This window comes from Lipotes vexillifer, unplaced genomic scaffold (genome assembly GCF_000442215.2).
Source record: "Lipotes vexillifer unplaced genomic scaffold, Lipotes_vexillifer_v1.1 scaffold23, whole genome shotgun sequence".
NCBI lineage: Eukaryota > Metazoa > Chordata > Mammalia > Artiodactyla > Lipotidae > Lipotes > Lipotes vexillifer.
This window is the reverse complement of record NW_006796283.1, coordinates 2,510,300-2,538,090: the sequence shown is the minus strand read 5'-3', so window position 1 is coordinate 2,538,090 and position 27,791 is coordinate 2,510,300. Positions and strand designations below refer to the sequence as shown.

The 27,791-nt window shown below is 46.2% G+C and overlaps 1 protein-coding gene across 1 annotated transcript in view; it reads left to right on the top strand.

The window, feature by feature from the left end:
- The window catches only part of KLHDC4 (kelch domain containing 4), a 57,695-nt gene that overhangs the window by 25,122 nt on the left and 4,782 nt on the right, over positions 1 to 27,791 (top strand). Inside the window, exons 6-8 of the mRNA XM_007468428.1 lie at positions 12,846 to 12,938; positions 23,540 to 23,699; positions 27,743 to 27,791. Coding sequence (XP_007468490.1) covers positions 12,846 to 12,938; positions 23,540 to 23,699; positions 27,743 to 27,791 — 302 coding nt within the window. The remainder of the gene's footprint in view (positions 1 to 12,845; positions 12,939 to 23,539; positions 23,700 to 27,742) is intronic.

Below are 27,791 nucleotides of genomic sequence, written 5' to 3'. Positions count from 1 at the left end.
TTTCGGTACGCGGGCCTCTCACTGTTGTGGCCTCTCCCGTTTCGGAGCACAGGCTCCGGACGCGCAGCCTCAGCGGCCACGGCTCACGGGCCCAGCCGCCCCGCAGCATGTGGGATCTTCCCGGACCGGGGCACGACCCCGTGTCCCCTGCATCGGCAGGCGGACTCTCCACCATTGTGCCACCAGGGAAGCCCCCATTTACTTTTAATCCATATGTCTTTATAGTTAAAGTGGGTTTCTTGTAGGTAACATGTAATTGGGTCTTGTGTTTTGATCCACTCTGATAGTCTCTGTTTTAACTGGTGCATTTAAACCGTTGACATTCAAAGTGATTACTGATATAGTATCTACCACGTTTGTTATAGTTTTCCTTTTGTTGCCCTTGATATTTGTTCCTGTTTTTATTCTGCACTTTTTTTTGCCTTTTATGGTTTTAATAGAGCATTGTATAATTCCATTTTTCTCCTTTCTTAGCATATCAGTTATACTTCTTTCTTTACTTTTTTAAGTGGTTGCCCTATAGTTTGCAGTAAACATTTATAACTAACCCAAGTCCACTTTCAAATAACACTATACCTCTTCACAGGTGGTGTGAGTACCTTGTAAGAACAGGATAATCCTAATTTCTTTTTCCAATCCCTTGTATCATTGTGTCATTCATTTCACTTATATGTACACATATGTGAATATATATACACACACAAATATATATTCCTTAAGGCATATACCGTGTGTATACACACACACACACACACACACACACACACACACACACAAAAGCAAACATAACTGAATACATTGTTGCCATTATTATTTTAAACAAACGGTTACCTGTATGATCAGTTAAGTTTCTGACCTATATTGTTTTCCTTTTCTCTGAAGAACTTGCTTAAACATTTCTTGTAAGGCAGGTCTACTGGCAACAGATTCTCTCAATTTTTATTTGTCTCATAAAGGCTTTATTTCTCCTTCATTTTTGACAGATACTTTCATAGAGTACAGAATTCTAGGTGATGGGGTTTTTTCTCTCAGCCCTTTAAATATTTCCAGTCTCTTCCTGCTTGCATGCATTCTGGGGAGTAGTTGGATGTAATTGTTATCTGTGTTCCTCTATAGGTGAGGTGTTTTTTCCCTTGGTTTCTTTCAGGATACTTTCTTTATCTTTGATCGTCTATCATTTACAAATGATATACCAAGGTGTAGTTTTTGGCATTTATCCTGCTTGGCCTCCTCTGAGCTTCCTGGGTCTGTAGTTTGGTGTCTGAATTTAACTTGGGGAAATTCTCAGTGTTATTTCAAGTATTTCTTCTGCTCCTTGCTCTCTTCTCCTTTTGATGGTCCCATTACACGTACATTACACCTTGTGTAGTTGTCCCACAGTCCTTGGATGTTCTGTTCTTTTTTTCCCCCCAGTCTTTTTCTCCTTGCTTTTTGGTTTTCAGGGATTCTATTGAGATGTCCTCTGGCTCGGTGATTCTTTCCTCAGCTGTGTCCAGTCTAACTACAAGCCCATCAAAGGCATTCTTCATTTCGGTCACTGTGGTTTTCATGTCTGGGCTTTCTTTTTGGTTCTTCCTTAGGACTTCCATCTCCGCTTACCTTGCCCATCTGTCCCTGCATGCTGTCTACTTTGTCCACTTGAGCCCTTAGCATATTAAACATAGTTGTTTCAAATTTCTGGTCTGAGAATCCCAGCATCCCTGCCATGTCTGGTTCTGATGCTTGTCTCTTCAAGTTGTGTTTTTTGCTTTTAGTATGCCTTGTAATTTTTTCTCGCTTGTGAGACATGATGTATCTGTTAAAGGAACTGCTGTAAATAGGTCGCTGGTGATGAGGGGGGAGGGGAAGCGTTCGCTCGTCCTTTGATTGGGTTTAGGTCTTCTAGTGAAGCCTGTGCCTCTGGACCATGAACTTCTCTAGTGTTTCTCAGTTTTTTCCATCCCCTTAGGTGGGGCAGGCTGCCTGGAGTGGGCTGGAGTTGGGTATTTCTCTTCCTCCAGGTCATTTTGGTTCTGATAATACACAGCAGCTTAGGCTGTGGTTAACTAGTTTCCCTCGAGAGCCAGCCTTGTTAAGAACAGGGCTCTGATGTCTCTCAGAGTGGTTCCTTTTCCTCTCCCCCTGCCAGAGGCACGAGGGGGTTTTTCCCTCATATTTACTGTGGGACTTTGGTCGAGCCCCTGGCGGCAAATCTTACAATATTGTGGGTACCCTGGTGATGAGGTCCACCTGGGGCTTCCCACTCTCAGAGTTGTCTGCACTGGGCCTCCAGCTGAACTAGGGTTTCTACCCTAGTTTCTACCCCAGCACTGGTTCCTTCCGGGGTTTCTGCTTGTGTGTGTCCCCCCCCCCGCCCTGAGCACAACTCTGTGTCACTGCCCGTGTCTCCAGTCTGTGGGCAGCAGTGTTCCCTGTGTGCTCACCTCTCTTACAGATCAAGAACTGTGGAGTTTTCAGTCTGTTTAGCTTTTTATAGGACAGAGTAGCAACTTCCAGGCTCCTTATATGCTGAACCAGAAGCTGGAACGTCCCTTTTCCTGGTTTTTTGTTGCTGTGTATTTTTATATCCGTTTTATTGAGATATGGTTACATTCTGTAAAATGTATACCTTTTATGCGTACAGTTAGATGAATTTCAGCAACTATATATACCTGTGTAGCCACCCCCATACCCGAAACAGAACATTCCATCACCCTGCAAAGTTCCTTTCTGCCCCTTTGCAGTCAGTTCTCTGCTAAGCTTGGGGCCCCAGGCAGCTGCTGTCACCAGGGATTCATTTTGCCTTTTTATAATCTCATACAAGTGGAATCACCCAGTCCACGCTTCTCTGTCTCCCTGCTTCCCTTGTCCGTGGGGTATTTGAGGCCGTCCACGTCGTGGTGTGTGTCAGTAGATGGCTCCTTTCCATGGCCTACGCGTGTTCTGTCTGATGAACACACCGCACCTTGTGTATCTGTGTACTTGGAGCGCTTTCCACCGCTTCCAGCCTTGGACAGCCGTTAGTAAAACTTCTCTGAACACGTGGAGGTGTTTGTGTGCACCTGTGTTCTCATTTCTCTTGAGTATATGTCTGATGTCACATTGCTAGGTTGTGTGCTGAGTCTGTGTGTGGCAGTTGTGAGAAGCTGTTGTCCCGTTTTCACCCTCCCCACAGCGGAGAGGGGGAGGGGGAGTGAGCTCCAGTGCTTCCTGGCCTGACAGCTCTGGGTGCCATCTTTTGTCTCAGGCCCCCCCCCCCCGGGGGGTGCAGGGAGGAGCTCATTTCTGGTATTAAACAGCTGACATCTAATGACCTTGACCACATTTCATATTTTTGTTAGTTGTCTGTATGTCTATACATAATTTTTCTATCTTTTGTGAATTTTGTTTTCATATCTTTTGTGAACTTTCTGTTCAGATCTTTTGTCTGTGTTTTTTTTTTTTTTTTTTTTTGGCCGTACGGGGGGTTCTCACCGCTGCGGCCTCTCCTGCCGCGGAGCGCAGGCTCCAGATGCGCAGGCCCAGCGGCCATGGCCCACGGGCCCAGCCGCTCCACGGCATGTGGGGTCCCCCCAGACCGGGGCACGAACCCGCGTCCCCTGCATCGGCAGGCGGACCCCCAACCGCTGCGCCACGGGGAAGCCCTTGCCTGTGTTTTTATTGGGTGGTTTATCTTACTGATAAGGTAGTAAGGGCTCTTTGTATATTCTGGATGCAGGTCGCTTGCAGATGTATATTTGCAAATACTTCTCCCAGTACGTCACTTGGCTTTTTTATTTTTTAATGGTTTATTTTGAAGAGCTGAAGATTTTTATTTTGACGGAGTCCAGTTTCTTAGCTTCTACCTTTATCTACGCCAAGGTCATAGAGATTTTCTCCTGTTTTATTCTAGAGTTTATAATAGTTAGTTATACTCAGGTTGGTTTTGGTAGCTTGTGGTCAAATTTGATGGTACCCAGTAAATGCTTACAGAATAAATTGGTGTAAAAAGTGGTTCTTTTTTATTTTTTATTTATTTTTTGTTTTGCGGTACGCGGGCCTTTCACCGCTGCGGCCTCTCTCATTGCGGAGCGCAGGCTCCGGACGCACAGGCCCAGCGGCCGTGGCTCACGGGGCCCAGCCGCTCCGCGGCACGTAGGATCCTCCCGGTCCGGGGCACGAACCCGCGTCCCCTGCATCAGCAGGCGGACTCCCAACCACTGCGCCATCAGGGAAGCCCCTATTTTTAATTTAATTTTTCTTTTATAGTGGAGTATAGTTGATTTACGATGTTGTGTTAGTTTCGGGTGTCCAGCTAAGTGATTCAGTTATACATATACATATATCCATTCTTTTTCAGGTTCTTTTCCTCTATAGGTTATTACAGAATATCGAGTAGAGTTTCCTGTGCTGTACAGTAGGTCCTTGTTGATTATCTATTTTACATATAGTAGTGTGTATATGTTCATTGCAAACTCCCAATTTATCCCTCCCCCCTTCACGTTTCCCCTTTGTAACCATCACTTTTTTTTGAAGTCTGTGAGTCTGTTTCTGCTTTGTAGATAAGTTGATTTGTATTATTATTATATTTTTAGTTTCCACATATAAGTGGTATCATATGATATTTGTCCTTGTCTGACTTACTTCACTTAGTATGATAATTTCTCGGTCCATCCATGTTGCTGCAACTGGCACGATTTTATTCTTTTTTATGGTTGGGTAATATTCCATTGTATATACATACCACATCTTCTTTATCTATTTCTCTGTCAGTGGATTTTTAGGTTGCTTCCATTTCCTGGCTATTGTAAATAGAGCTGCAGTGAACGCTGGGGTGCATGTATCTTTTTGAATTATTGTTTCTCTGGATATATGCCCAGGAGTGGGATTGCTGGGTCATATGGTAGCTCTATTTTTAGCTTTTTGAGGAACGTCCATACTGTTCTCCATAGTGGCTGCACCAATTTACATTCCCACCAACAGTGTAGGAGGGTTCCCTTTTCCCCACACCCTCTCCAGCATTCATTCTTTGTAGATATTTTGATGATGGCTATCTGGCAGGTATGAGGTGTACCTCATTGTAGTTTTGATTTTCATTTCTCTAGTAATTAATGATGTTGAGCATCTTTTCATGTGCTTTTTGGCCATCTGTTTGTCTTCTTTGGAGAAATGTCTGTTTAGGTCTTCTGCCCTTTCTTTTTTTTTTGCAGTACACGGGGCTCTCACTGTTATGGCCTCTCCCATTGCGGAGCACAGGCTCTGGACGCGCAGTCTCAGCGGCCATGGCTCACGAGCCCAGCCGCTCCGCGGCACTTGGGATCTTCCCGGACCGGGGCACGAACCCGTGTCCCCTGCATCGGCAGGCGGACTCTCAACCACTGCGCCACCAGGGAAGCCCCTTCTGCCCATTTTTTGATTGGGTTGTTTGTTTTTTTTTTATATTGAGCTGCATGAGCTGTGTATATATTTTGGAGATTAATCCCTTGTCAGTCACTTCATTTGCAAATATTTTCTCCCATTCTGTGGGTTGTCTTTTTGTTTTTTACGGTTTCCTTTGCTGTGCAAAAGCTTTTAAGTTTCATTAGGTCCCATTTGTTTATTTTTTTATTTTTGTTTTTAATTTCATTACTCTCTAGGAGGTGGATCCAAAAAAAATATTGCTGTGATTTATGTCAGAGTGTTCTGCCTATGTTTTCCTCTAAGAGTTTTATCATATCCAGCCTTACAGTAGGTCTTTGATCCATTTTGAGTTTATTTTTGTGTATGGTGTTAGAGAATGTTCTCATTTCATTCTTTCACATGTAGTTGCCTACTTTTCCTAGCACCACTTATTGAAGAGACTGTCTTTTCTCCATTGTATATTGCCTCCTTTGTCATAGATTAATTGATCGTAGGTGTATGGGTTTATTTGGGGGCTTTCTATCCTGTCCCATTGATCTATATTTCTGTTTTTGTGCCAGTACCATACTGTTTTGTTTACTATAGCTTTGTAGCATAGTGGGAAGTCAGGGAGTCTGATTCCTCCAGCTCCGTTTTTCTTTCTCAGGATTGCTTTGGCTATTTGGGGTCTTTGTGTTTCCATAGAAATTAAAAAAAAAATTTTTCTAGTTCTGTGAAAAATACCATTGGTAATTTGATACGGATTGCCCTGAATCTGTAGATTGCTTTGGGTAGTATAGTTATTTTGACAGTGTTGATTCTTCCAGTCCAAGAACATGGTATATCTTTCCATCTGTTTGTGTCATCTTTGATTTCTTTCATCAGTGTCTTATAGTTTTCAGGGTATGGGTCTTTTTTCCTCCTTAGGTAGGTTTATTCCTAGGTATTTTGTTCTTTTTCATGCGGTGGTAAATGGGATTGTTTTTTTTTTTTTTTTTTTTTTTGCCGTATGTGGGCCTCTCACTGTTGTGGCCTCTCCCATTGTGGAGCACAGGCTCCGGACGAGCAGGCTCAACGGCCATGGCTCACGGGCCCAGCCGCTCCACGGCATGTGGGATCCTCCCAGACCGGGGCACGAACCCGTATCCCCTGCATCGGCAGGCGGACTCTCAACCACTGCGCCACCAGGGAAGCCCGGATTGTTTTCTTAATTGCTCTTTCTGATCTTTCATTGTTAGTGTATAGGAATGCAAGAGATTTCTGTGCATTAATTTTGTGTCCTGGAACTTTTCCGAATTCATTGATGAGCTGTAGTAGTTTTCTGGTAGCATCTTTAGGATTTTCTATGTATAGTATCACGTCATTTGCAAACAGTGACAGTTTTACTTCTTTTCCAATTTGAATTTCTTTTATTTCTTTTTCTTCTCTGATTGCCGTGGCTAGGACTTCCAAAACTATGTTGAATAAAAGTGGTGACAGTGGACATCCTTGTCTTGTTCCTGATCTTAGAGGAAATGCTTTCAGCTTTTCACCATTGAGAATGATGTTAGCTGTGGGTTGGTCATCTATGGCCTTTATTATGTTGAGGTACGTTCCCTCCTTGCCCATTTTCTGGAGAGTTTTTATCATTACTGGGTGTTGAACTTTGTCAAAAGCTTTTTCTGCGTCTGTTGAGATGATCATACGGTTTTTATTTTTCACTTTGTTAATGTGTATCATACTGGTTGATTTGCGCATATTGAAGAAGTCTTTCATCCTTGGGATAAATGCCACTGGATCGTGGTGTATGATCCTTTTAATGTATAGTTGTATTTGGTTTGCTAGTATTCTGTTGAGAATTTTTGTGTCTGTGTTCATCAGTGATATTGGCCTGTAATTTTCTTCTTTTGTGGTATTTTTGTCTGGTTTTGGTATCAGGGTGATGGTGGACTCATAGAATGAGTTTGGGAATGTTTCTTCCTCTGCAGTTTTTGGGAAGAGTTTCAGAAGGATAGGTGTTAACTCTTCTCTAAATGTTTGATAGAATTCGTCTGTGAAGCCATCTGGTCCTAGACTTTGGTTTGTCGGAAGTTTTTTTTTTTTTTGCGGTATGCGGGCCTCTCACTGTTGTGGCCTCTCCTGTTGCGGACCACAGGCTCCGGACACGCAGGCCCAGTGGCCATGGCTCACAGGCCCAGCCGCTCCGCGGCATGTGGGATCTTCCCGGACCGGGGCACGAACCCATGTCCCCTGCATCGGCAGGCGGACTCTCAACCACTGTGCCACCAGGGAAGCCCTGTTGGAAGTTTTTTAGTCACAGTTTCAGTTTCAGTACTTGTGATTGGTCTGTTTATATTTTCTGTTTCTTCCTGATTCTATCTTGGAAGGTTGTACCTGTCTCAGAATTTGTCCATTTCTTCTAGGTTGTCTATTTCATTGGCATATAGTTGCTGGTAGTAGTCTCTTATGATCCTTTGTATTTTCTGTGGTGTCAGTAGTAACTTCTCCTTTTTCATTTCTAATTTTATTGATTTGACCCCCTCTCCCTTTTTTTCTTGATGAGTCTGGCTAAAGGTTTATCAGTTTTAACTTTTCAAAGAACCAGCTTTTAGTTTCATTGATCTTTGCTATTGTTTTCTTTGTCTCTGTTTTATTTATTTCTGCTCAGACCTTTATGATTTTCTTTTCTACTAACTTTGTGTTTTGTTCTTCTTTCTCTAGTTGTTTTAGGTGTAAGTTAGGTTGTTTGAGATTTTTCTTGTTTTCTGAGGTAAGATTGTATTGCTCTAAACTTCCTTTTTAGAGCTGCTTTTGCCACATCCTATAGGTTTTGGATTCCTGTGTTTTCATTGTCTTTTATCTCTAGTTATTTATTTATTCATTCTTTGATTTATTCAGTGATTCATTGGTTGTTTAATAACATGTTGTTTAGCCTCCACGTGTTGGTGGTGTTTTTTTTTTTTAAGTTCTTTCTGTTATTGATTTCTAATCTCATAGTGTTGTGGTCAGAAAAGATGCTTGATATGATTTCAGTTTTCTTAAATTCACCAAGGCTTGCTTTATGGCCCAGCATGTGACCTATCCTGGAGAATGTTCCATGTGCACTTGAGAATAATGTGTATTCTGCTGCTTTTGGATGGTCTGATGTGTTACTTATGGCCTGTGTTTTCTTACTGATTTTCTGTCTGGATGATCTGTCCATTGATGTAGGTGGGATGTTAAAGCCCCCTACTATTACTGTGTTACTGTCAATTTCTCCTTTTATGGCTGTTTGCATTTGCCTTACATGTTGAGGTGCTCCTATGTTGGGACATAGGACATGTTGGGACATTGAGACATGTCTCAATATATATATTGACAATTGTTATATTTTCCTCTTGGATTTACCCCTTGATCATTAGGTAGTGTCCTTGTTTGTTTCTTGTAACAGTCTTTATTTTAAAGTCTGTTTTGTCTGATATGAGTATTGCTACTCCAGCTTTCTTTTGATTTCCATTTGCCTGGGATACCTTTTTCCATCCCCTCACTTTCAGACTGTATGTGTCCCTAGATCTGAAGTGGGTCTCTTGTAGACAGCGTATATATGGGTCTTGTTTTTGTATCCGTTCAGGCAGTCTTTGTCTTTTGGAGCATTTAAACCATTTCCATATAAGGTAATTCTCGATATGTATGTTCTTATTGCCATTTTGTTAATTGTTTTGGATTTGTTTTTGTAGGTCTTTTTTCTTCCCTTCTTCTTTTGTTCTCTTGTGGTTTGATGACTGTCTTTAGTCGTGTGTTTGGATTGCTTTTTGTGTGTGTGTGTGTCTGTTGTATCTATTGTAGATTTTTGGTTTGCGGTTCCCCTGAGGTTTTGGTAAAGCAGTGTATATATTGAATATATACAAGATTGTTTTAAGTTGCTGGTCTCTTAATTTCAAACACATTTCCTGTATCCTGCATCTGTACTTTCCTCTTCTCACGATTGCTGGTTTTGATATCATATTTGTGTGTGGGTGATTTTCCTACCTTTTCTGTGTGTTTGCCTTTACTGGTGAGCTTTCCCGTTCATAATTTTCTTGTTTCTAGTTGTGGCCTTTTCTTTTCTGCCCAGAGAAGTTCCTTTAGCGTTTGTTGTAAAGCTGGTTTGGTGGTGCTGAATTCTCTTAGCTTTTGCTTGTCTGTAAAACTTCCGATTTCTCTTTCGAATCTGAATGAGAACCTTGCTGGGTAGAGTATTCTTGGTTGTAGCTTTTTCCCTTTCATTACTTGAAGTGTATCATGCCACTCACTTCTGGCCTGCAGAGTTTCTGCCGAAAAAACCTTATGGGGATTCCCTTGTATGATACTTGTAGCTTTTCCCTTGTTGCTTTTAATATTTTCTCTTTATGCCTTTAATTTTTGTCAGTTTCATTAATATGTGTCGGCGTGTTCCTCCTTGGGTTTATCCTGTATGGGACTGTCTGCGCTTACTGGACTTGAGTGTTTCCTTTCCCATGTTAGGGAAGTTTTCGGCTATAGTATCTTCAACTATTTTCTCGGGCCCTTTCTCTCTCTCTTCTTCTAGGAGTTCTATATTGTGAATGTTGATGTGTTTCATGTTGTCTCAAAGGTCTCTGAGGCTGTCCTCATTTCTTTTCATTCTTTTTTCTTTATTCTGGTCTGTGGCAGTAATTTCCACCACTCTGTTGTCCAGCTCATTTATTCATTCTTCTGCCTCATTTATTCTGCTGTCGATTCTTTTCAATGTATTTTTCATTTCAGTTATTGTGGTGTTCATCTGTTTGTTCTTTAAATCTTCTAGCTCTTTATTAAGCATTTCTTGTATCTTCTCGGTCTGTGCCTCCATTCTTTTTCTGAGATCTTGGGTCATCTTTACTATAATTACTTTGAATTCTTTTTCAGGTAGGTTGCCTATCTCCACTTCACTTAGTTGTTCTTCTGGGTTTTTATCTTGTTCCTTCACATGGCACATATTTCTTTGTCATCTCATTTTGTCTAACTTTCTGTGTTTGTGGTCTCCTTTCTGCAGGCTGCAGGATTGTAGTTCGTCTTGTTTTTGGTGTCTGCCCTTGGTAGGTGATGTTGGTCCTGGGCTTGTGCTGGCTTCCTGGTGGGAGGGACTAGAGCCAGCCCACTGGTGGGTGGAGCTGGGTCTTGTCCCTCTGGTGGACAGGCCCATGTCAGGGGGTGTGCTTAGAGGTGACTGTGAGCTCCGTACAACTTGAGGCAGCCTGTCTGCTGATGGGTGGGGCTGTGTTTCCCCTGCTGGTTGTTTGGCCTGAGGCATCCCAGCACTAGAGCCTGCTGGCTGTTGGGTGGGGCCAGGTCTTGGTGCCAAGATGGTGACTCCAGGAGAGCTCATGTTGGTCATATTCCCTGGGGCCTCTGCCACCAGTGTCCTTGCCCCCGCAGTGAGCCACAGCTGATCCCTGCCTCCCCAGGAGACCCTCCAAGACCCGCAGGTAGGTCTGTCCCAGGCTCCTGTGGAGTCACTGCTTTATGCTGGGTCCTATTGCCCACAAAGTCTTGTGTGTGCCCTCCAGGAGTGGAGTCTCTTGTTTCCCCCAGTCCTGTGGAGCTCTTGTACTCAAGCCCTGCTGGCCTCAAAAGCAAAGAGCTCTGGGGGCTCTTCCTCCTGAGGCCAGACCCTCAGGCTGGGGAGCCTGACGTGGGGCTCAGAATTCTCTTGTGGGAGGACCTCTACCATATAATTATTTTCCAGTTTGTTGGTCACCCACCTGGCGGGTATGGAATTTGATTATATTGTGAAAGTGCCCCTCCTACCATCTCGCTGTGGCTTCCTCGTCTTTGGGTGTAAAATATCTTTTTTCGTAGGTTCCGGTCTTTTTTAAAAAAATTTGTTTGTTTGTTTGTTTACTTATGGCTGAGTTGGGTCGTTGTTGCTGCGCGCAGGCTTTCTCCAGTTGGGGTGAGTGGGGGCTACTCTTTGTTGCAGTGTGCGGGCTTGTCATTGTGGTGCCTTCTCTTGTAGTGGAGTATGGGCTCTAGGTGTGCGGGCGTCAGTAGCTGTGGCTCACAGGCTTTAGTAGTCGTGGCACGTGGGCTTCAGTAGTTGTGGCACGTGGGCTCAGTAGTTGTGGCTCGCGGGCTCTAGAACACAGGCTCAGTGGTTGTGGTGCATGGGCTTTGTTGCTCCGTGGCATGTGGGATCTTACCAGACCAGGGCCCGCACCCATGTCCCCTGCATTGGCAGGTGTATTCTTAACCACTGCACTACCAGGGAAGCCCTTCAGTCTTTTTTGTTGATAGTTGTTTAGCAGTTAGTTGTGATTTTGGTGTTTTCTTGAGAGGAGGTGAGCTCGATCCTCTACTCCACCATCTTGTCTGGCTTTGAGGGGCTGCTTTTAGTCTGGATGCTTGCTGCCTCTTTCCTCAGTGTATGCTGGGCATTATCCCCCTGATACGGGGCGTGCAGGTGCGGTGGCCCGTGCGCTCCTGGTGTGGCGGGGGCAGCGATGAGCGCCCTCTTGTTGGTCTCCCTGCAGTGGCCGCGGCCCCTGAGCCTTTTGGGCAGCGGGGGCAGCTATTGGTCCCTGCTCCCAGTTCTCGTAGTGGCGGTGGCGGCCCGCATGCTCCCACGAGGGCACAGACAATGACTAGCGCCTGCTGGCGGGTCTCTTGGTGGTGGTGGCCCATGCCCTCCCAAGACAGTGCAGGCAGCACTTGGCACCTCTTCATGGGTCTTGCGGTGGCTGCGGCAGCCCGTGCACTCCTGAGACAGCGGGGTGCAGCGCGTCGGGTCTGCTTGTGTGTGTCTTAGCAGTGGCGATGGCCCATCCCCGCCTCTGGAGCCCGGGATGGTAGTGGCGGCTCACGCCCAGCCCAGAGCTCGCGTAGGTGGTGTCCTGTTGACGGAGAGCACGTGCACAAGGAAGGAAGCTTCTATGGTGGTCCTGCTGCTCTCCTTACGTGCCCCCCAACAATGGCACCTTGCCTCTCTGACAGGCCCAGGCTTCTTCCGAGCACACCCTCAGTTGCCACAGTCCAGCCTCTTCAGGCTGTCTCCGTGTGCCAGCCCTGGTCCTCTCCCTGGGTCTGACCTCCGAAGCCCAAGCTTCAGCACCCAGCCGCCCCTTGCGCCTGTGGATGAGTGTCTCAGGCTGGGGAGTGCAGGGCAGCTGTATGGACTGACTGTGCAGGGCACTCTCTGTGTTGCCTCCTGCAAACTGGCTGTTAACGCTCTCCTCGGAGGCTTCAGAGCTCCCCGTCTGTCCAGGCTGATCTCCCTGACGATGAGTGGACTTCCCAGGGTGCAGGAACCTTTCCTCCTTCACAGCTCCCTCTCTGGGGTGTAGGTCCCGTCCCAACTCCTTTCACTTTTGTTTTCCTTTTCCTTTTGTTCTACCCAGTAATGTGGAGGTTTTCTTGTGCTTTCGGAAGTCTGAGGTCTTGTGCCAGCGTTCCGTAGATGTTCTGTGCGAGTCGTTCCACTTGTACATGTATTTTGGTGTTTGTGGGAGGAGGTGAGCTCCACGTCCTACTCTTCCGCCATCTGCCAAGCTCTTTTTTTTTTTATTCAATTTTAGATCGCCAGGCGGTCCTTCAGGACGGAGTGGACATCGGATGGTGGCCTGGAAGAGACAGTTAATCCTTTTTGGTGGCTTCCATGAGAGTACAAGGTCAGTACAAACAGGAGGACCACGTCTCCTGGAGCCGTAAGGAGTGGGCTCCTTATGTGAAGAACCATTCTGAATACACGTGGAAAATGCTGCCCATCCCTTAAACCAGGGCCAACGGCCTGGGCAGCTGCAGAGGAGGGCCCTGAGCTTGGTTTAATGCTCTGTTGTCACTGTCGTGGGATTCTTCATAATTACTAAACAGAGGTTCCCACAGTTTTATTTTGCACCAAGGCCTGCAAGTAATGTGGCCAGTCCTATCTAAGATGGGCTCTCAAACTTCAGCCTGTTGACAGTCCTCTGAAAGGCTTGTTCAGACTCTGATTTGTGACTCCATTGGCCTGGGATCGGGCTGAGAATCTGCATTTCTTCAGGCCCCAGGTGATGCTGCTGGCCAGGGAACCCCACTTTGAGAACCACAAGGCTAAAATAACTTTAAAATCCGCCCGATAGGGAACATGCGGCAGCCTGCATCCTGCAGAGGCACCTGAGGGGACATCCAGGTCTCCTGTGCCTGGTTGTGTCGCCACAGTGCTTATGTGCCCAGCCTGGTGGCATGTTTCCCGGGGGTTTTAAGCCCATCATCTATACTGATACTGATACTGATAAGGACTGAATGTCCTTATTAGTTCAGTCCAGAAAAAGAAGACACTCGATGAACAGGTTAGTTCCTGCCACTGTCGTAAAACACTAAGGTTCTGGGTAAGACATCCAGACTGCTCTGATGCCTGGTGCAGGCCCCACAAGTGGTGCTTTTCCTCTGACCTCGCGCCGTGTCAGACAAGGTGGGTGGATGGCTTTCTTGCTGATGCCTCGTTTCACATGCTCCTCTGTTCCCTGCTCCTTTAAAAAATAACATACTCATCAACTCGTTGTGGTGGCAGCACTCACACTTTTTTCAGTGTGACTCCACTGGCACACATTTTTTATGATACTGGCTCGTGAAAATAAGTCCTTGCACATATATGTGGAGAGAGTGGCGCTCGGTACGTTAACGGGAGTGAACGTTGCTGTGTTCACTGTTCCCTACCCGAGCTGAGGCATCCTGGTGTCGACCTGGCTCAGTTAAGGTTTCAGGTGTTTTTCACGAACAAAAAATATTTTCATTAGTTGAGAAAAGGGGATATAATTCTTTTTTCTTTTAATTCTTTTTTATTTTTTAACATCGTTATTGGAGTTTAATTGCTTTACAATGGTGTGTTAGTTTCTGCTGTATAACAGAGTGAATCAGCTATACATATACATATATCCCCATATCTCCTCCCCCTTGCGTCTCCCTCCCAACCTCCCTATCCCACCCCTCTAGGTGGTCACAAAGCACCAACCGAGCTGATCTCCCTGTGCTATGCGATTGCTTCCCACTAGCTATCTGTTTTACATTTGGTAGTGTATATAAGTCCGTGCCACTCTCTCACTTCGTCCCACTGTGTCACTTCGTCCCAGCTTACCCTTCCCCCTCCCCATGTCCTCAAGTCCATTCTCTATGTCTGCATCTTTATTCCTGTCCTGCCCCTAGGTTCTTCATAACTTTTCTTTTTTTTTAGGTTCGATATATATGTGTTAGCATACAGTATTTGTTTTCCTCTTTCTGACTTACTTCACTCTGTATGACAGACTCTAGGTCCATCCACCTCACTACAGGTAACTCAATTTCGTTTATTTTTATGGCTGAGTAATATTCCATTGTATATATGTGCCACATCTTCTTTATCCATTCCTCTGTTGATGGACACTTAGGTTGCTTCCATCTCCTGGTGATTGTAAATAGTGCTGCAGTGAACACTGTGGTACATGTCTCTTTTTGAATTATGGTTTTCTCAGGGTATATGCCCAGTACTGGGATTGCTGGGTCATATGGTAATTCTCTTTTTAGTTTTCCAAGGAACCTCCATAGTGGCTGTATCAATTTACATTCCCACCAACAGTGCAAGAGGGTTCCCTTGTCTCCACACCCTCTCCAGCATTTATTGTTTGTAGATTTTTTGCTGATGGCCATTCTGACTGGTGTGAGGTGATACCTCATTTGTAGTTTTGATTTGCATTTCTCTAATGATTAATGATGTTGAGCATTCTTTCATTTGTTTGTTAGCAATCTGTATATCTTCTTTGGAGAAATGTCTATTTAGGTCTTCTGCCCATTTTTGGATTGGGTTGTTTTTTTGATATTGAGCTGCCTGAGCTGCTTGTAAATTTTGGAGGTTAATCCTTTGTCAGTTGCTTCATTTGCAAATATTTTCTCTCATTCTGAGGGTTGTCTTTTCATCTTGTTTATGGTTTCCTTTGCTGTGAAAAAGCTTTTAAGTTTCATTAGGTCCCGTTTGTTTATTTTTGTTTTTACTTCCATTTCTCTAACAGGTGGGTCAAAAAGCATCTTGCTGTGATTTATGTCATAGAGTGTTCTGCCTATGTTTTCCTCTAAGAGTTTGATAATGTCTGGCCTTACATTTAGGTCTTTAATCCATTTTGAGCTTATTTTTGCGTATGGTGTTAGGGAGTGTTCTAATTTCATTCTTTTACATGTAGCTGTCCAGTTTTCCCAGCACCACTTAAAGACTGTCTTTTCTCCATTGTATGTTCTTGCCTTCTTTATCAAAAATAAGGTGACCACATGTATGTGGGTTGATCTCTGGGCTTTCTTTTGATGTATATTTCTCTTTTTGTGCCAGTACTGGATTGTCTTGATTACTGTAGCTTTGTAGTATAGTCTGGAGTCAGGGAGCCTGGTTCCTCCAGGTCCATTTTTCTTTCTCAAGATTGCTTTGGCTATTCGGGGTCTTTTGTGTTTCCATACAAATTGTGAAATTTTTGGTTCTAGTTCTGTGAAAAATGCTAGTGGTAGTTTGATAGGGATTGCACTGAATCTGTAGATTGCTTTGGGTAGTAGAGTCATTTTCACAATGTTGATTCTTCCAATCCAAGAACATGGTATATCTCTCCATCTGTTTGTATCATCTTCAATTTCTTTCATCAGGGTCCTATAGTTTTCTGCATACAGGTCTTTTGTCTCCTTAGGTACGTTTATTCCTAGGTATTTTATTCTCTTTGTTGCAGTGGTAAATGGGAGTGTTTCCTTAATTTCTCTTTCAGATTTTTCCAAATTAGTGTATAGGAATGCAAGAGAGTTCTGTGCATTAATTTTGTATCCTGCTACTTTACCAAATTCATTGATTAGCTCTAGCAGTTTTCTGGTAGAGTCTTTAGGATTCTCTATGTATAGCATCGTGTCATCTGCAAACAGTGACAGCTTTACTTCTTCTTTTCCGATTTGGATTCCTTTTATTTCTTTTTCTTCTCTGATTGCTGTGGCTGAAACTTCCAAAACAATGTTGAATAATAGTGGTGAGAGTGGGCAACCTTGTCTTGTTCCTGATCTTAGTGGAAATGGTTTCAGTTTTTCACCATTGAGAACAATGTTGGCTGTGGGTTTGTTATATATGGCCTTTATTATGTTGAGATAAGTTCCCTCTATGCCTACTTTTTGGAGGGTTTTTATCATAAGTGGGTGTTGAATTTTGTCAAAAGCCTTTTCTGCATCTGTTGAGATGATCGTATGGTTTTTATCCTTCAATTTATTAATATGGTGTACCACGCTGATTGATTTGTGAATATTGAAGAATCCTTGCATTCCTGGGATAAACCCCCCTTGATCATGGTGTATAATCCTTTTAATGTGCTGTTGGATTCTGTTTACTGGTATTTTGTTGAGGATTTTTGCATCTTTGTTCATCAGTGATATTGGCCTGTAGTTTTCTTTCTCTGTGACATCCTTGTCTGGTTTTGGTATCAAGGTGATGGTGGCCTCGTAGAATGAATTTGGGAGTGTTCCTCCCTCTGCTACATTTTGGAAGAGTTTGAGAAGGACAGGTGTTAGCTCTTCTCTAAATGTTTGATAGAATTCGCCTGTAATCCATCTGGTCCTGGGCTTTTGTTTGTTGGAAGGTTTTTAATCACAGTTTCAATTTCATTGCTTGGAGTTGGTCTGTTTATATTTTGTATTTCTTCCTGGTTTAGTCTTGGAAGGTTGTGTATTTCTAAGAATTTGTCCATTTCTTCCAGGTTGTCCATTTTATTGGCATAGAGTTGCTTGTACTAATCTCTCGTGACCCTTCGTATTTCTGCAGTGTCAGTTGTTACTTCTCCTTTTTCATTTCTATTTCTATTGATTTGAGTCCTCTCCCTTTTTTTCTTGATGAGTCTGGCTAATGGTTTATCAATTTTGTTTATCTTCTCAAAGAACCAGCTTTTAGTTTTACTGATCTTTGCTATTGTTTCCTTCATTTCTTTTTCATTTATTTCTGATCTGATCTTTATGATTTTTTTCCTTCTGCTAACTTTGGGGTTTCTTTGTTCTTCTTTCTCTAATTGCTTTAGGTGTTTATTTGAGATGTTTCTTGTTTCTTAAAGTAAGATTGTATTGCTATAAACTGCCCTCTTAGAACTGCTTTTGCTGCATCCCATAGGTTTTGGGTCATCGTGTTTTCATTGTCATTTGTTTCTAGGTATTTTCTGATTTCCTCAGTGATCTCTTGGTTATTAAGTAGTGTATTGTTTAGCCTCCATGTGTTTGTATTTTTTACAGATTTTTTCCTGTAATTGATATCTCGTCTCAGTGTTGTCATCGGAAAAGATACTTGATACGATTTCAGTTTTCTTAAATTTATCAAGGCTTGATTTGTGACCCAGGATATGATCTGTCCTGGAGAAGGTTCCATGAGCACTTGAGAAGAAAGTGTATTCTGTTGTTATTGGATGGAATGTCCTATAAATATCAATTAAGTCCGTCTTGTTTAATGTATCATTTAAAGCTTCTGTTTCCTTATTTATTTTCATTTTGGATGATCTGTCTGTTGGTGATAGTGGGGTGTTAAAGTCCCCTACTGTGATTGTGTTACTGTCGCTTTCCCCTTTTATGGCTGTTAGCATTTGCCTTATGTATTGAGGTGCTCCTATGTTGGGTGCATAAATGTTTACAGTTGTTATATCTTCTTCTTGGATTGATCCCTTGATCATTATGTAGCATCTAAAATAAAATAGACTTTATTTTAAAGTCTTTTTTGTCTGATAGGAGAATTGCTATTCCAGCTTTCTTTTGATTTCCATTTGCATGGAATATCTTTTTCCATCCCCTCACTTTCAGTCTGCATGTGTCCCTAGGTCTGAAGTGGGTCTCTTGTAGACAGCACATATATGGGTCCTGTTTTTGGATCCGTTCAGCCAGTCTGTGTCTTTTGGTTGGAGTATTTAATGCTTTTACATTTAAGGTAATTATCGACATGTATGTTCCTATTTTCATTTTCTTAGTTGTTTTGGGTTTGTTATCGTAGGTCTCTTCCTTCTCTTGTGTTTCCTGCCTAGTGAAGTTCCTTTAGCATTTGTTGTAAAGCTGGTTTGGTGGTGCTGAATTCTCTTAGCTTTTACTTGTCTGTAAAGGTTTTAATTTCTCTGTCAAATCTGAGTGAGATCCTTGCTGGGTAGAGTCATCTTGGTTGTAGGTTTTTCTCTTTCATCACTTTAAATATGTCCTGCCATTCTCTTCTGGCTTACAGAGTTTCTTTTGAAAGATCAGCTGTTAACCTTATGGGGATTCCCTCGCATGTTATTGGTTGTTTTTCCCTTGCTGCTTTTAATATTTTTTTCTTTGTATTTAATTTTTGATAGTTTGATTAATATGTGTCTTGGTGTTTTTCTCCTTGGGTTTATCCTGTATGGGACTCTCTGTGCTTCCTGGACTTGATTAAGTATTTCCTTTCCCATATTAGGGAAGTTTTCAACTGTAGTCTCTTCAAATGTTTTCTCAGTCCCTTTCTTTTTCTCCTCTTCTTCTGGGACCCCTAATGTTGGTGGGGTTATTTGAATGTTGGTGCGTTGGTGCGTTTAATGTTTTCCAGAGGTCTCTGAGACTGTCCTCAATTCTTTTTAATTTTTTTTAATAAATTTATTTTATTTATTTTAATTTTTGGCTGCGTTGGGTCTTTGTTGCTGCACGTGGGCTTTCTCTAGTTGCTGCAAGCAGGGGCTACTCTTCGTTGCAGTGTGCAGGCTCCTCATTGTGGTGGCTTCTGTTGTTGGGAGCACGGGCTCTAGGTGCACGGCCTTCAGCACTTGTGGTACATGGGCTCAGTAGTTGTGGCTCGGGGGTGCAGGCTCAGTAGTTGTGGTGCACGGGCTTAGTTGCTCCGCGGCATGTGGGATCTTCCCAGACCAGGGCTTGAACCCGTATCTCCCGCACTGGCAGGCAGATTCTTAACCCCTGTGCCACCAGGGAAGCCCCTGTCCTCAATTCTTTTCATTCTTTTTTCTTTATTCTGCTCTGCAGTAGTTACTTCCAGTATTTTATCTTCCAGGCCACTTATCCATTCTTCTGCCTCAGTTATTCTGCTATTGATCCCTTCTAGAGAATTTTTCATTTCATTTATTGTGTTGTTCATTGTTCGTTTGCTCTTTAGTTCTTCTAGGTCCTTGTTAAACGTTTATTGTATTTTCTCCATTCTATTTCCAAGATTTTTGGATCATCTTTACTCTCATTACTCTGAATTCTTCTTCAGGCAGACTGCCTATTTCCTCTTCATTTGTTAGGTCTGGTGGGTTTTTACCTTGCTCCTTCATCTGCTGTGTGTTTCTCTGTCTTCTCATTTTGCTTCACTTACTGTGTTTGGGGTCTCCTTTTTGCAGGCTGCAGGTTCATAGTTTCCGTTGTTTTTGGTGTCTGCCCCCAGTGGCTAAGGTTGGTTCAGTGGGTTGTGTAGGCTTCCTGGTGGAGGGGACTAGTGCCTGTGTTCTGGTGGATGAGGCTGGACCTTGTCTTTCTCTCAGGCAGGTCTGCGTCTGGTTGTGTGTTTTGGGGTGTCTGTGACCTTATGATTTTAGGCAGCCTCTCTGCTAATGTGTGGAGTTGTGTTCCTGTCTTGCTAGTTGTTTGGCATAGAGTGTGCAGCACTGTAGCTTGCTGGTTGTTGAGTGGAGCTGGGTCTTGGTGTTGAGATGGAGATCTCTGGGAGATTTTCGCTGTTTGATATTACGTGGAGCTGGGAGGTCTCTGGTGGACCAATGTCCTGACCTAGGCTCTCCCACCTCAGAGGCACAGGCCTGACACCTGGCCGGAGCACCAAGACCCTGTCATCCACATGGCTCAGAATAAAAGGGAGAAAAAAAGAAGGAAAGAAAAGAAATAAATAATAAAGTTATTAAAATAAACAATAATTATTTTAAATTAAAAAGTAATTTAAAAAAAGAAAGAAAGAAGAGAGCAACCAAACCAAAAAACAAATCCACCAGTGATAACAAGCACTAAAATCTATACTAAAGAAACCAAAAAAAACCCCTGACAGACAAAAACCCTAGGATAAATGGTAAAAGCAAAGCTATACAGAGAAAATCACACACAGAAGCATTACACATACACACCCACAAAAGAGAAAAAAAAAAATACAAATATCGTTGCTCCCAAAGTGCACTGCCTCAATTTGGGATGATTCGTTGTCTATTCAGGTATTCCACAGATGCAGGTATATCAAGTTGACTGTGGAGATTTGCTCCTGAGGCTGCTGGGAGGGATTTCCCTTTCTCTTCTTTGTTCTCACAGCTCCCGGGGCTTAGCTGTGGATCTGGCCCCGCCTCTGCGTGTAGGTCCCCCGAGGACATCTGTTCCTGCTCAGACGCTCAGAAGCTCAGACGCTCAGACAGGTCGGGGGGGGGGGCTGACTCGGGGGCTCCGGCTCACTCAGGCCTGGGGGGAGGGAGGGGCACGGGAGTTCGGGGCGAGCCTGCCGCGGGCAGCATGATGTTGCATCAGCCTGAGCCGCGCGGTGTGTTCTCCCGGGGAAGTTGCCCCTGGATCAGGGGACCATGGCAGTGGCAGGCTGCACAGGCTCCCGGGAGGGGAGGTGTGGATAGTGACCTGTGTTCCTACACAGGCTTCTTGGTGGAGGCAGCAGCAGCCTTAGCATCTCATGCCCGTCTCTGGTGTCCGCGCTGATAGCTGTGGCTCGCGCCCGTCTCTGGAGCTCGTTTAGGCGGTGCTCTGCATCCCCTCTCCTCGCGCACCCCGAAACAATGGTCTCTTGCCTCCTAGGCAGTTCCAGACTTTTTCCCGGACTCCCTCCCGGTAGCTGTGGCGCACTAGCCCCCTTCAGGCAGTGTTCACGCAGCCAACCCCCGTCCTCTCCCTGGCCCCGCCCCCCCCCCCCCCCGGCCATTGAGCACAAGCCTGTCGGGCTGGTGAGTGCCGGTTGGCGTCGACCCTCTGTGCCGGCATCTCTTCGCTCTGCGCTCTCCCCCGCGGCTCCGGAGCTTCCCCCGCCATCCCCCGCCTCCGCCCGCGAAGGGGCTTCTGCTGTGTGGAAACCTTTCCTCCTTCACAGCTCCCTTCCACTGGTGCAGGTCCTGTCTGTATTCTTTTGTCTCTGTTTTTTCTTTTTCCTTTTGCCCTACCCAGGTACGTGGGGGTTTTCTTGCCTTTTGGGAGGTCTGAGGTCTTCTGCCAGCGTTCAGTAGGTGTTCTGTAGGAGTTGTTCCACATGCAGATGCATTTCTGGTGTATCTGTGGGGAGGAAGGTGATCTCCGCGTCTTACTCTTCCACCATCTTGAAGGCCTCCCAGGGTATAATTCTTAAGTGCCTTGGGAGGAGATTTTTAAAGTCGAATTCACATAAAACAAGGAATGATTGTGTATCTTAAAGGCATAATCTGGGTATAATAGTGTTTAAATTTCATGTCTCGTCACAAAGTTCACCAAGTGGTTTTTATAGAATTCACTTAAAAACCAAGCTATTGGGGAGGGTAGGTTATTAGCTCAATTTAAAGGTGAGGAAACCAAGATAACTGCAAGTAGTAGAACTTGTCCTCGACCAAAGATTGTGGCAGGTCAGTTACTCCCATATTCTGTCGCGCTGCACCCCTCGGCTCCCTGCCCCTGGTAATGTCTCCTGCTCCTGGTTTGTCTCTTGCCTACACCCTGGTTTTCTGTCCTGGTTAATCTCCTACCCCTGGTCCGTCTCCTGCCCCCACCCCGGCTCCCTGCCCTGTCCTGGTCCATCTCCTGTCCGTGGTCCATTTCCTGACATGCAGGTGTTTGGTTTCTTGCCATTTTGGAGAAGAGAGCCTGCTCTGTTTTTTAAAATTCTTATTTAAAGGATTGTTGTTTACATTTAAAACCCTTTACAAAGCAAATAATTGATTGCCATTGCAGACACGGGGGTTCACGAGACGTCAGTGTGTTAATTCAGCACCTGTTGTGTGCGGGACAGTGAGCGGGGTCTACACAGGCCCTTCTCCTGAAACTCACAGGTTACAAAATGAGTCACGTTTTACAGTGGTTGTAACTTGGAACCATTTCAAACTCAGAACGTTTTTCAAAGCTATTATCTGTTACTTCGTTTAAAATTATTCTTCGTGAAGTACTTCAAACATGTAGAAAAGCTGAAGCTCCTCAAACAGGCATCCGTGGCCACCACCCATATCGAACAAAGTACAGTTTGATCTTTAAAACCCAATGACAGTTGTTATTTACCCTACGTGCAGAACAGAATATTTTTTGTCCTGGAAATTTGCAACGTGAAATCTGAGAAAACTGTGGAATGTGGTGAAGTCTTTTAAAAACCGTGCCTCTGGTTCCTCAGTTCGTCTACTAAAAGCCCTCCTGCCACGGAATGATGTGTTTGGTGGAGAGTTCACCTGGCTCATCCTGTTCCCAGTGCCCTGCTTTGGACAGCATTCCGGGGAGCACAGTGACCTGCACGTTGGCTGTAGGGCGCCAGACTTGGGTAATCTGAGTGCAGCAGGAGAGTCAGGAATCATGTCTGACCGGTGGGGCCGCTCGGTCCCTCCGTGCGTCCATGCTTTCTTCCTGCGAACATCGGGCCCAGCTCTCCGTGTGGAGTAGCTGGGGAGCATCTCTCATTCTTCTGTGTAATTCTGACCCGAGGCCCCTTGGCTTTGCCCGTGGCCACCTGTGAAATTCCCCTCAGGACACACGGTTGCCTCTGTGTCTCTGGCAGAACCGCTGCTTCCCTCACACACGTGCTCCCTCCTCAAGGCGCCATGTGTGTTTTGAGTCCTTTGCCCCTGAAGCCCCAGGAGCATTCAGCAAGGCAAGGCCGCTGTGCCTGTTGGATGCCTCAGCCATGGCCTCTGGGCTTTGGCTCGGACGTGTGGGCTCCAGGAGTTCTCCTCTCTCAGTTCCAGGAACGCTTTGCCCCGTCTCTGCCCAGCCTGGGGTCTCCACAGCCCTTGCCAAGCTGTTAATATCTCCCTTCTGAGGATGCAGGGTATTGGTACCTAGTTCACTGTCCCGCTTAAAGTTCCACATACAGAAAACTAATGTAGTTGTTTGCAAGACTGTGATTGTATAAACTGTGTAAGGATGTATCACGTAACTTGCAGAATGCAAAGACTTTCGGATCCAGGCATGTTACAGTGCTGCTCTGGGCCAGCGTTATTTCTGGCTTCAGGTGCAAAGCCACATATGCTTGCTGTCCTTTCCTATGAATTTAAACTTTAATTAAGCCAATAACTTAGTACATAAGGTAGCAAATGTACCTTTATTTTAAATCAAGTTCACTTTTTCATGTCACCGCCTTTTTGTTTGTGTTCCTATATTATAGCAGAGATTACATCTATTACAATGACCTGTATGCCTTCAACCTGGACACTTTCACGTGGAGCAGGCTGTCCCCGTCTGGGACTGGGCCCACACCCAGGTCAGGCTGCCTGATGACCGTCACCGCCCAGGGCAGCATCATCATCTACGGGGGCTACTCGAAGCAGGTAAGACGCGCGTGTGGGATGCAGAGTGACTTCTGTCTGCTGCCTTTTCAGTTTCACCAGCGATGAAAATTTCAAATAATAGTTCATTAGATTAATATGAACAGTCCTTTATGTTGAATGAGAAATGGACAGAGGTGGTGTTGATCTGCTCCTGTGTGAACATACTAAGGTTCTTTACAGTCACGTTGCGTTCTCATCCACATGCCTCCGAAACATGCAGCGTAAATGATGGCTGTGGCAGGGAGGTGCCCCGGCCACCTCCTTCCACCCTGCCGCACCCCCACTCAGCCAGCGGCCAGCCCTTGTTCTGGAAAGGAAAACTGACTTGGGATTTGTGGTTATGACCTGCCTGGGGCGTGGCTAGACGCATGACAGTTGGGAGGGCCCTGCAAAACAGGCGGCTGTCGCCAGAAGCTGTGCACAGTGCCCAGAACTGATGCTTTATCACAGTAGGTGCTCCTCAGAGCAAAACCGAATGATGAACAGCAAGCCCTTGTTAAGCTGATGCCACTTTAATCAAAGCAGTGCCTAATTCCCAAATGCTGCTTTTCTGCAGCCACACGGACAGCTGGGGGATGATCCAAGTCCCTTTGATTCAGGGGCCACTCACGCCAGGCCTTCGGCATTTGATGGCAGTGAGAAGCTGCTCTGTTTGCACTCACGGGGGATTTACCAGAGTTGGTGATAAAGGCGTGGGTGTGATACTGGGGTTCTTCTGGGTGGGAACGCCCTCCACAGGAGCAGCGTAGTGTTGCGACCCTTGGTACACGTCTCTCTCAGATGTCTTTGGGTTCCATTAATACTGTATGAGACAGAGATTTGCGAGCAGCGGAAGGAATGCTCTGTCAAGTGCACACCCAAGTCACCGCTCCGTGGCGTTAGCGTCCACTCCCCCTTGGGGAGGAGCTGAGACCCCGCTCAGAGCCTTGCACGCCCTGGGGGAAGTTTGACAGCTCCAGAGGTTCACGCACATTCTGCGTCCTCTTCTAGTCCAGTGAGGAGAGTGAGTGTCTGGCCAGTGTGACGCGCGTTACTGGAAGGACGGCGCAGGCCACTGGGTGCGGGACTAGCGCACGGGCCTCTCATCACCCCTGTCAGGAAGGGGAGGTGGAGTGGGAGTTACATGCTTCATGGGGAGCCCTCGGTTGCAGCCTCCTTGCCTCCCCAGCCCCGGGCTCTGCCACGCCGGCCACAGTGTGGAAGCCGTGGCCCCGGGCAGGCAGAGCGGCGTTCTCAGGGAGGGCTCTGGCGTACGGGCCTCGGGGGGTGTATTTAAATGTGACAGCATGAAAGTTTCCCTCAGCTCGTTGGTTCTAAGGAAGGATGATTGCTGTTGGCGGAGCAGTGCCGTGGATGCCCGCAGGTGCAGCAGGGCAAGGGGCTGAGAGGGAAGGGCTGGAGCCCGGCTGTGATCAAGTTTGCGACACAAGCAGACGGCACTGAATTCCTGCCGTGTGTGGCCAGTGGGCAAGGCCTCGTGTGGATTTATTTTTTTAAAATTTATTTATTTTATTTATTTATTTTTGGCTGTATTGGGTCTTCGTTGCTGCGCGCGGGCTTTCTCTGGTTGCGGTGAGCGGGGGCTTCTCTTCGTTGCGGTGCGCAGGCTTCTCATTGTGGTGGCTTCTCTTGTTGTGGAGCATGGGCTCTAGGCGCCCGGACTTCAGTAGTTGCAGCACGCGAGCTCTAGAGCGCAGGCTCAGTAGTTGTGGCGCATGCGCTTAGTTGCTCTGCGGCATGTGGGATCGTCCCGGACCAGGGCTCGAACCCGTGTCCCCTGGATTGGCAGGCGGATTCTTAACCACTGTGCCACCAGGGAAGCCCCTTGTGTGGATTTAGTTCCTGAGAGTGCTGGGCTTTGGCCTGGAAGGGTGGGCCTGGGAGTGGCAGCCACTCCCCCTGCTCGGCCGCTGGAAAAGAGGAATGTGCAGAGTCTCAGGAGCTGTGACGTGCAGAGATGCACCACGTGAGCTGTGCACCTGTCTCCAGAGGGGAGCAGAAGAGGCGTGCGCCTAGCTCTCCTTTCCTAGAGATGGCTGCTTCCCACGCGTGACTGACGCTGACCCTCCTTGGCTCTGGGGCGGTCAGCTCACATGTCCGGCCCACGGACAATTGGATTGTTTGTTTTCCAAAAGGAAAATAGGTTTTCCCCCTTACAGTAGACACAATACATACTCGTTAGTTAAACAAAACCAAGTGAATTATTCACATGTATTCCCTGGCTCTGTCGGCTCACAGAACAGAACACCACCACCCAGCAGCAGTCAGGATACCTTGTGCCCAGATCTTGGATTCTAGGACCATCTCCACGAAGTAAGCAGGGCTGCTCGGGGAAGTAGCCGATTCTGGAATTGGGGCGAGAAGTGTGCAAGGTGCTCCCGGAGCTGCTTGTAGCGCCAGAGCCCAAGGAAGCGCGTGTAAGAAACCTGTGCTGATGGGGTGCATCAGCGGCTCGGGAGCTGCCGGGGGACTGGGCCGGAGCTCTGAGCAGCAGAGTGAGTAGAGTCGTGTCGGGCTGCGGTGCACAGGGGCCCAATACCCACGAGCCCACGCAGCAGCCGCCGGAAAGGGCTCCCAGGGGACTGGGCCAGAGCTCCGAGCAGCAGAGTGAGTAAAGTCGTGTTGGACTGCGGTGCACAGGGGCCAAATATCCACGAGCCCACGCAGCCGCAAACCAGTGATTGAATAGATTAAATGCACGGGGAGAAGACACATCGCGCTGTGCAGCATTCCACACAAAGGTGGAACCTCCACCCTCCAGAGGGTGGAGCACGACCCCCTCCTTAAGAGGGGGCTGCGCAGACTGACGCGCTTCCAAGGAGGACAGGCTGGAATGTTGGGGCGGGGCAGGAACTCCACAGTGGAGAAACCTGAGAAACACACCTCAGCCAGGTGACCAAGGTCCACGTCGGCAGGGATGGGTCTTGGTGACAGCATGTACCCTTGATAGGATGTGATGGGAAGGGCACTGGACCTCTGGGATCTACCACCCAAAATCCACAGCCCTGTCCAATTGTGAGAACAGTGTCAGACGAGTCCCGGTAGAGGGGACCCTACAAAACACGTGACTGGCCCTCCTCAGTGTCACCAAAAACAAGGCAAGTCTGAGCAACCCTCTCGGCTCAAGAGGCTTAAGGATTCATGACAACTCCATGTAACGTGGATCCTGGGACAGGAAAAGGGCATTCGGGAAAACTAAGGAAATGTGAATAAACTGTGGGCTTCAGTTAATAGCCATTTGTCAGTGTTGGTTCGTTAATTGTGGCAGATGCACCACACTAACGTAAGATGCTAGCAATGAGGGGAAACAGGCTGCAGTGTACGTGGGAACTCTCGGTACCTTCTCCGTTTTTCTGTAAATGTAAAACTATGCTGCAGTTACAAGTTTATTAAAAATAGGGGATTTGAAGGACAAAGGCAAAGAAGTTGAAATTGCTGAGATCATGCCACTGAGGAGAGCTGTTTTTCCAGGTCGCTCTCTAGACCCTTCTACACTGAGGTGGAAGGTGCAGCGTGAGGACTGGGGTGCTGCTCGGGAGAGGGAAGTGTGTGGTCTGCCCAGCGTCATAAGCCTGGTTTGAAGCAGCAGACCGGGGTGGAGGTGGGCTGTGCTGTCTACAGCTCAGGAAAGCTCTTTAAATGGCTGTGCCGGCTTCTGCACAGAGCGTTTGTTTGATCCTCGCGCCAAAGCTTGAATTCCATTACTGGGAAGGCGATGGGAATTGAGGGCACAGGGGTTGGAGATGGAAGGTGGCTGTGTAATGATAGGAGGGTCCCTGCGACAACCCCGCCCATCCAGAGCAGGGCTCGGCTCAGAGCCACAGGAAGCTCTGAGAGGAGAGCTCGGGGGTGTCCCCAGCCCGTGGTCATTTATTCTGTTCGTACAGAGGCGGTCTGGATGGATCCTGTTGTGTTTCAGATTTTGAGGCTGGTCTGAAGGCTAGCGAGTCACCTCCGTGGAAAACGGGACCCCGAGCTTGGGGGGCCTTGCGTGGCTTGGCACAGCACGTGGCATTTGTCACGGCTCCCTTTTCCTTTTGCAGAGAGTCAGGAAAGACGTGGACAGAGGTACCCAGCACTCCGACATGTTCC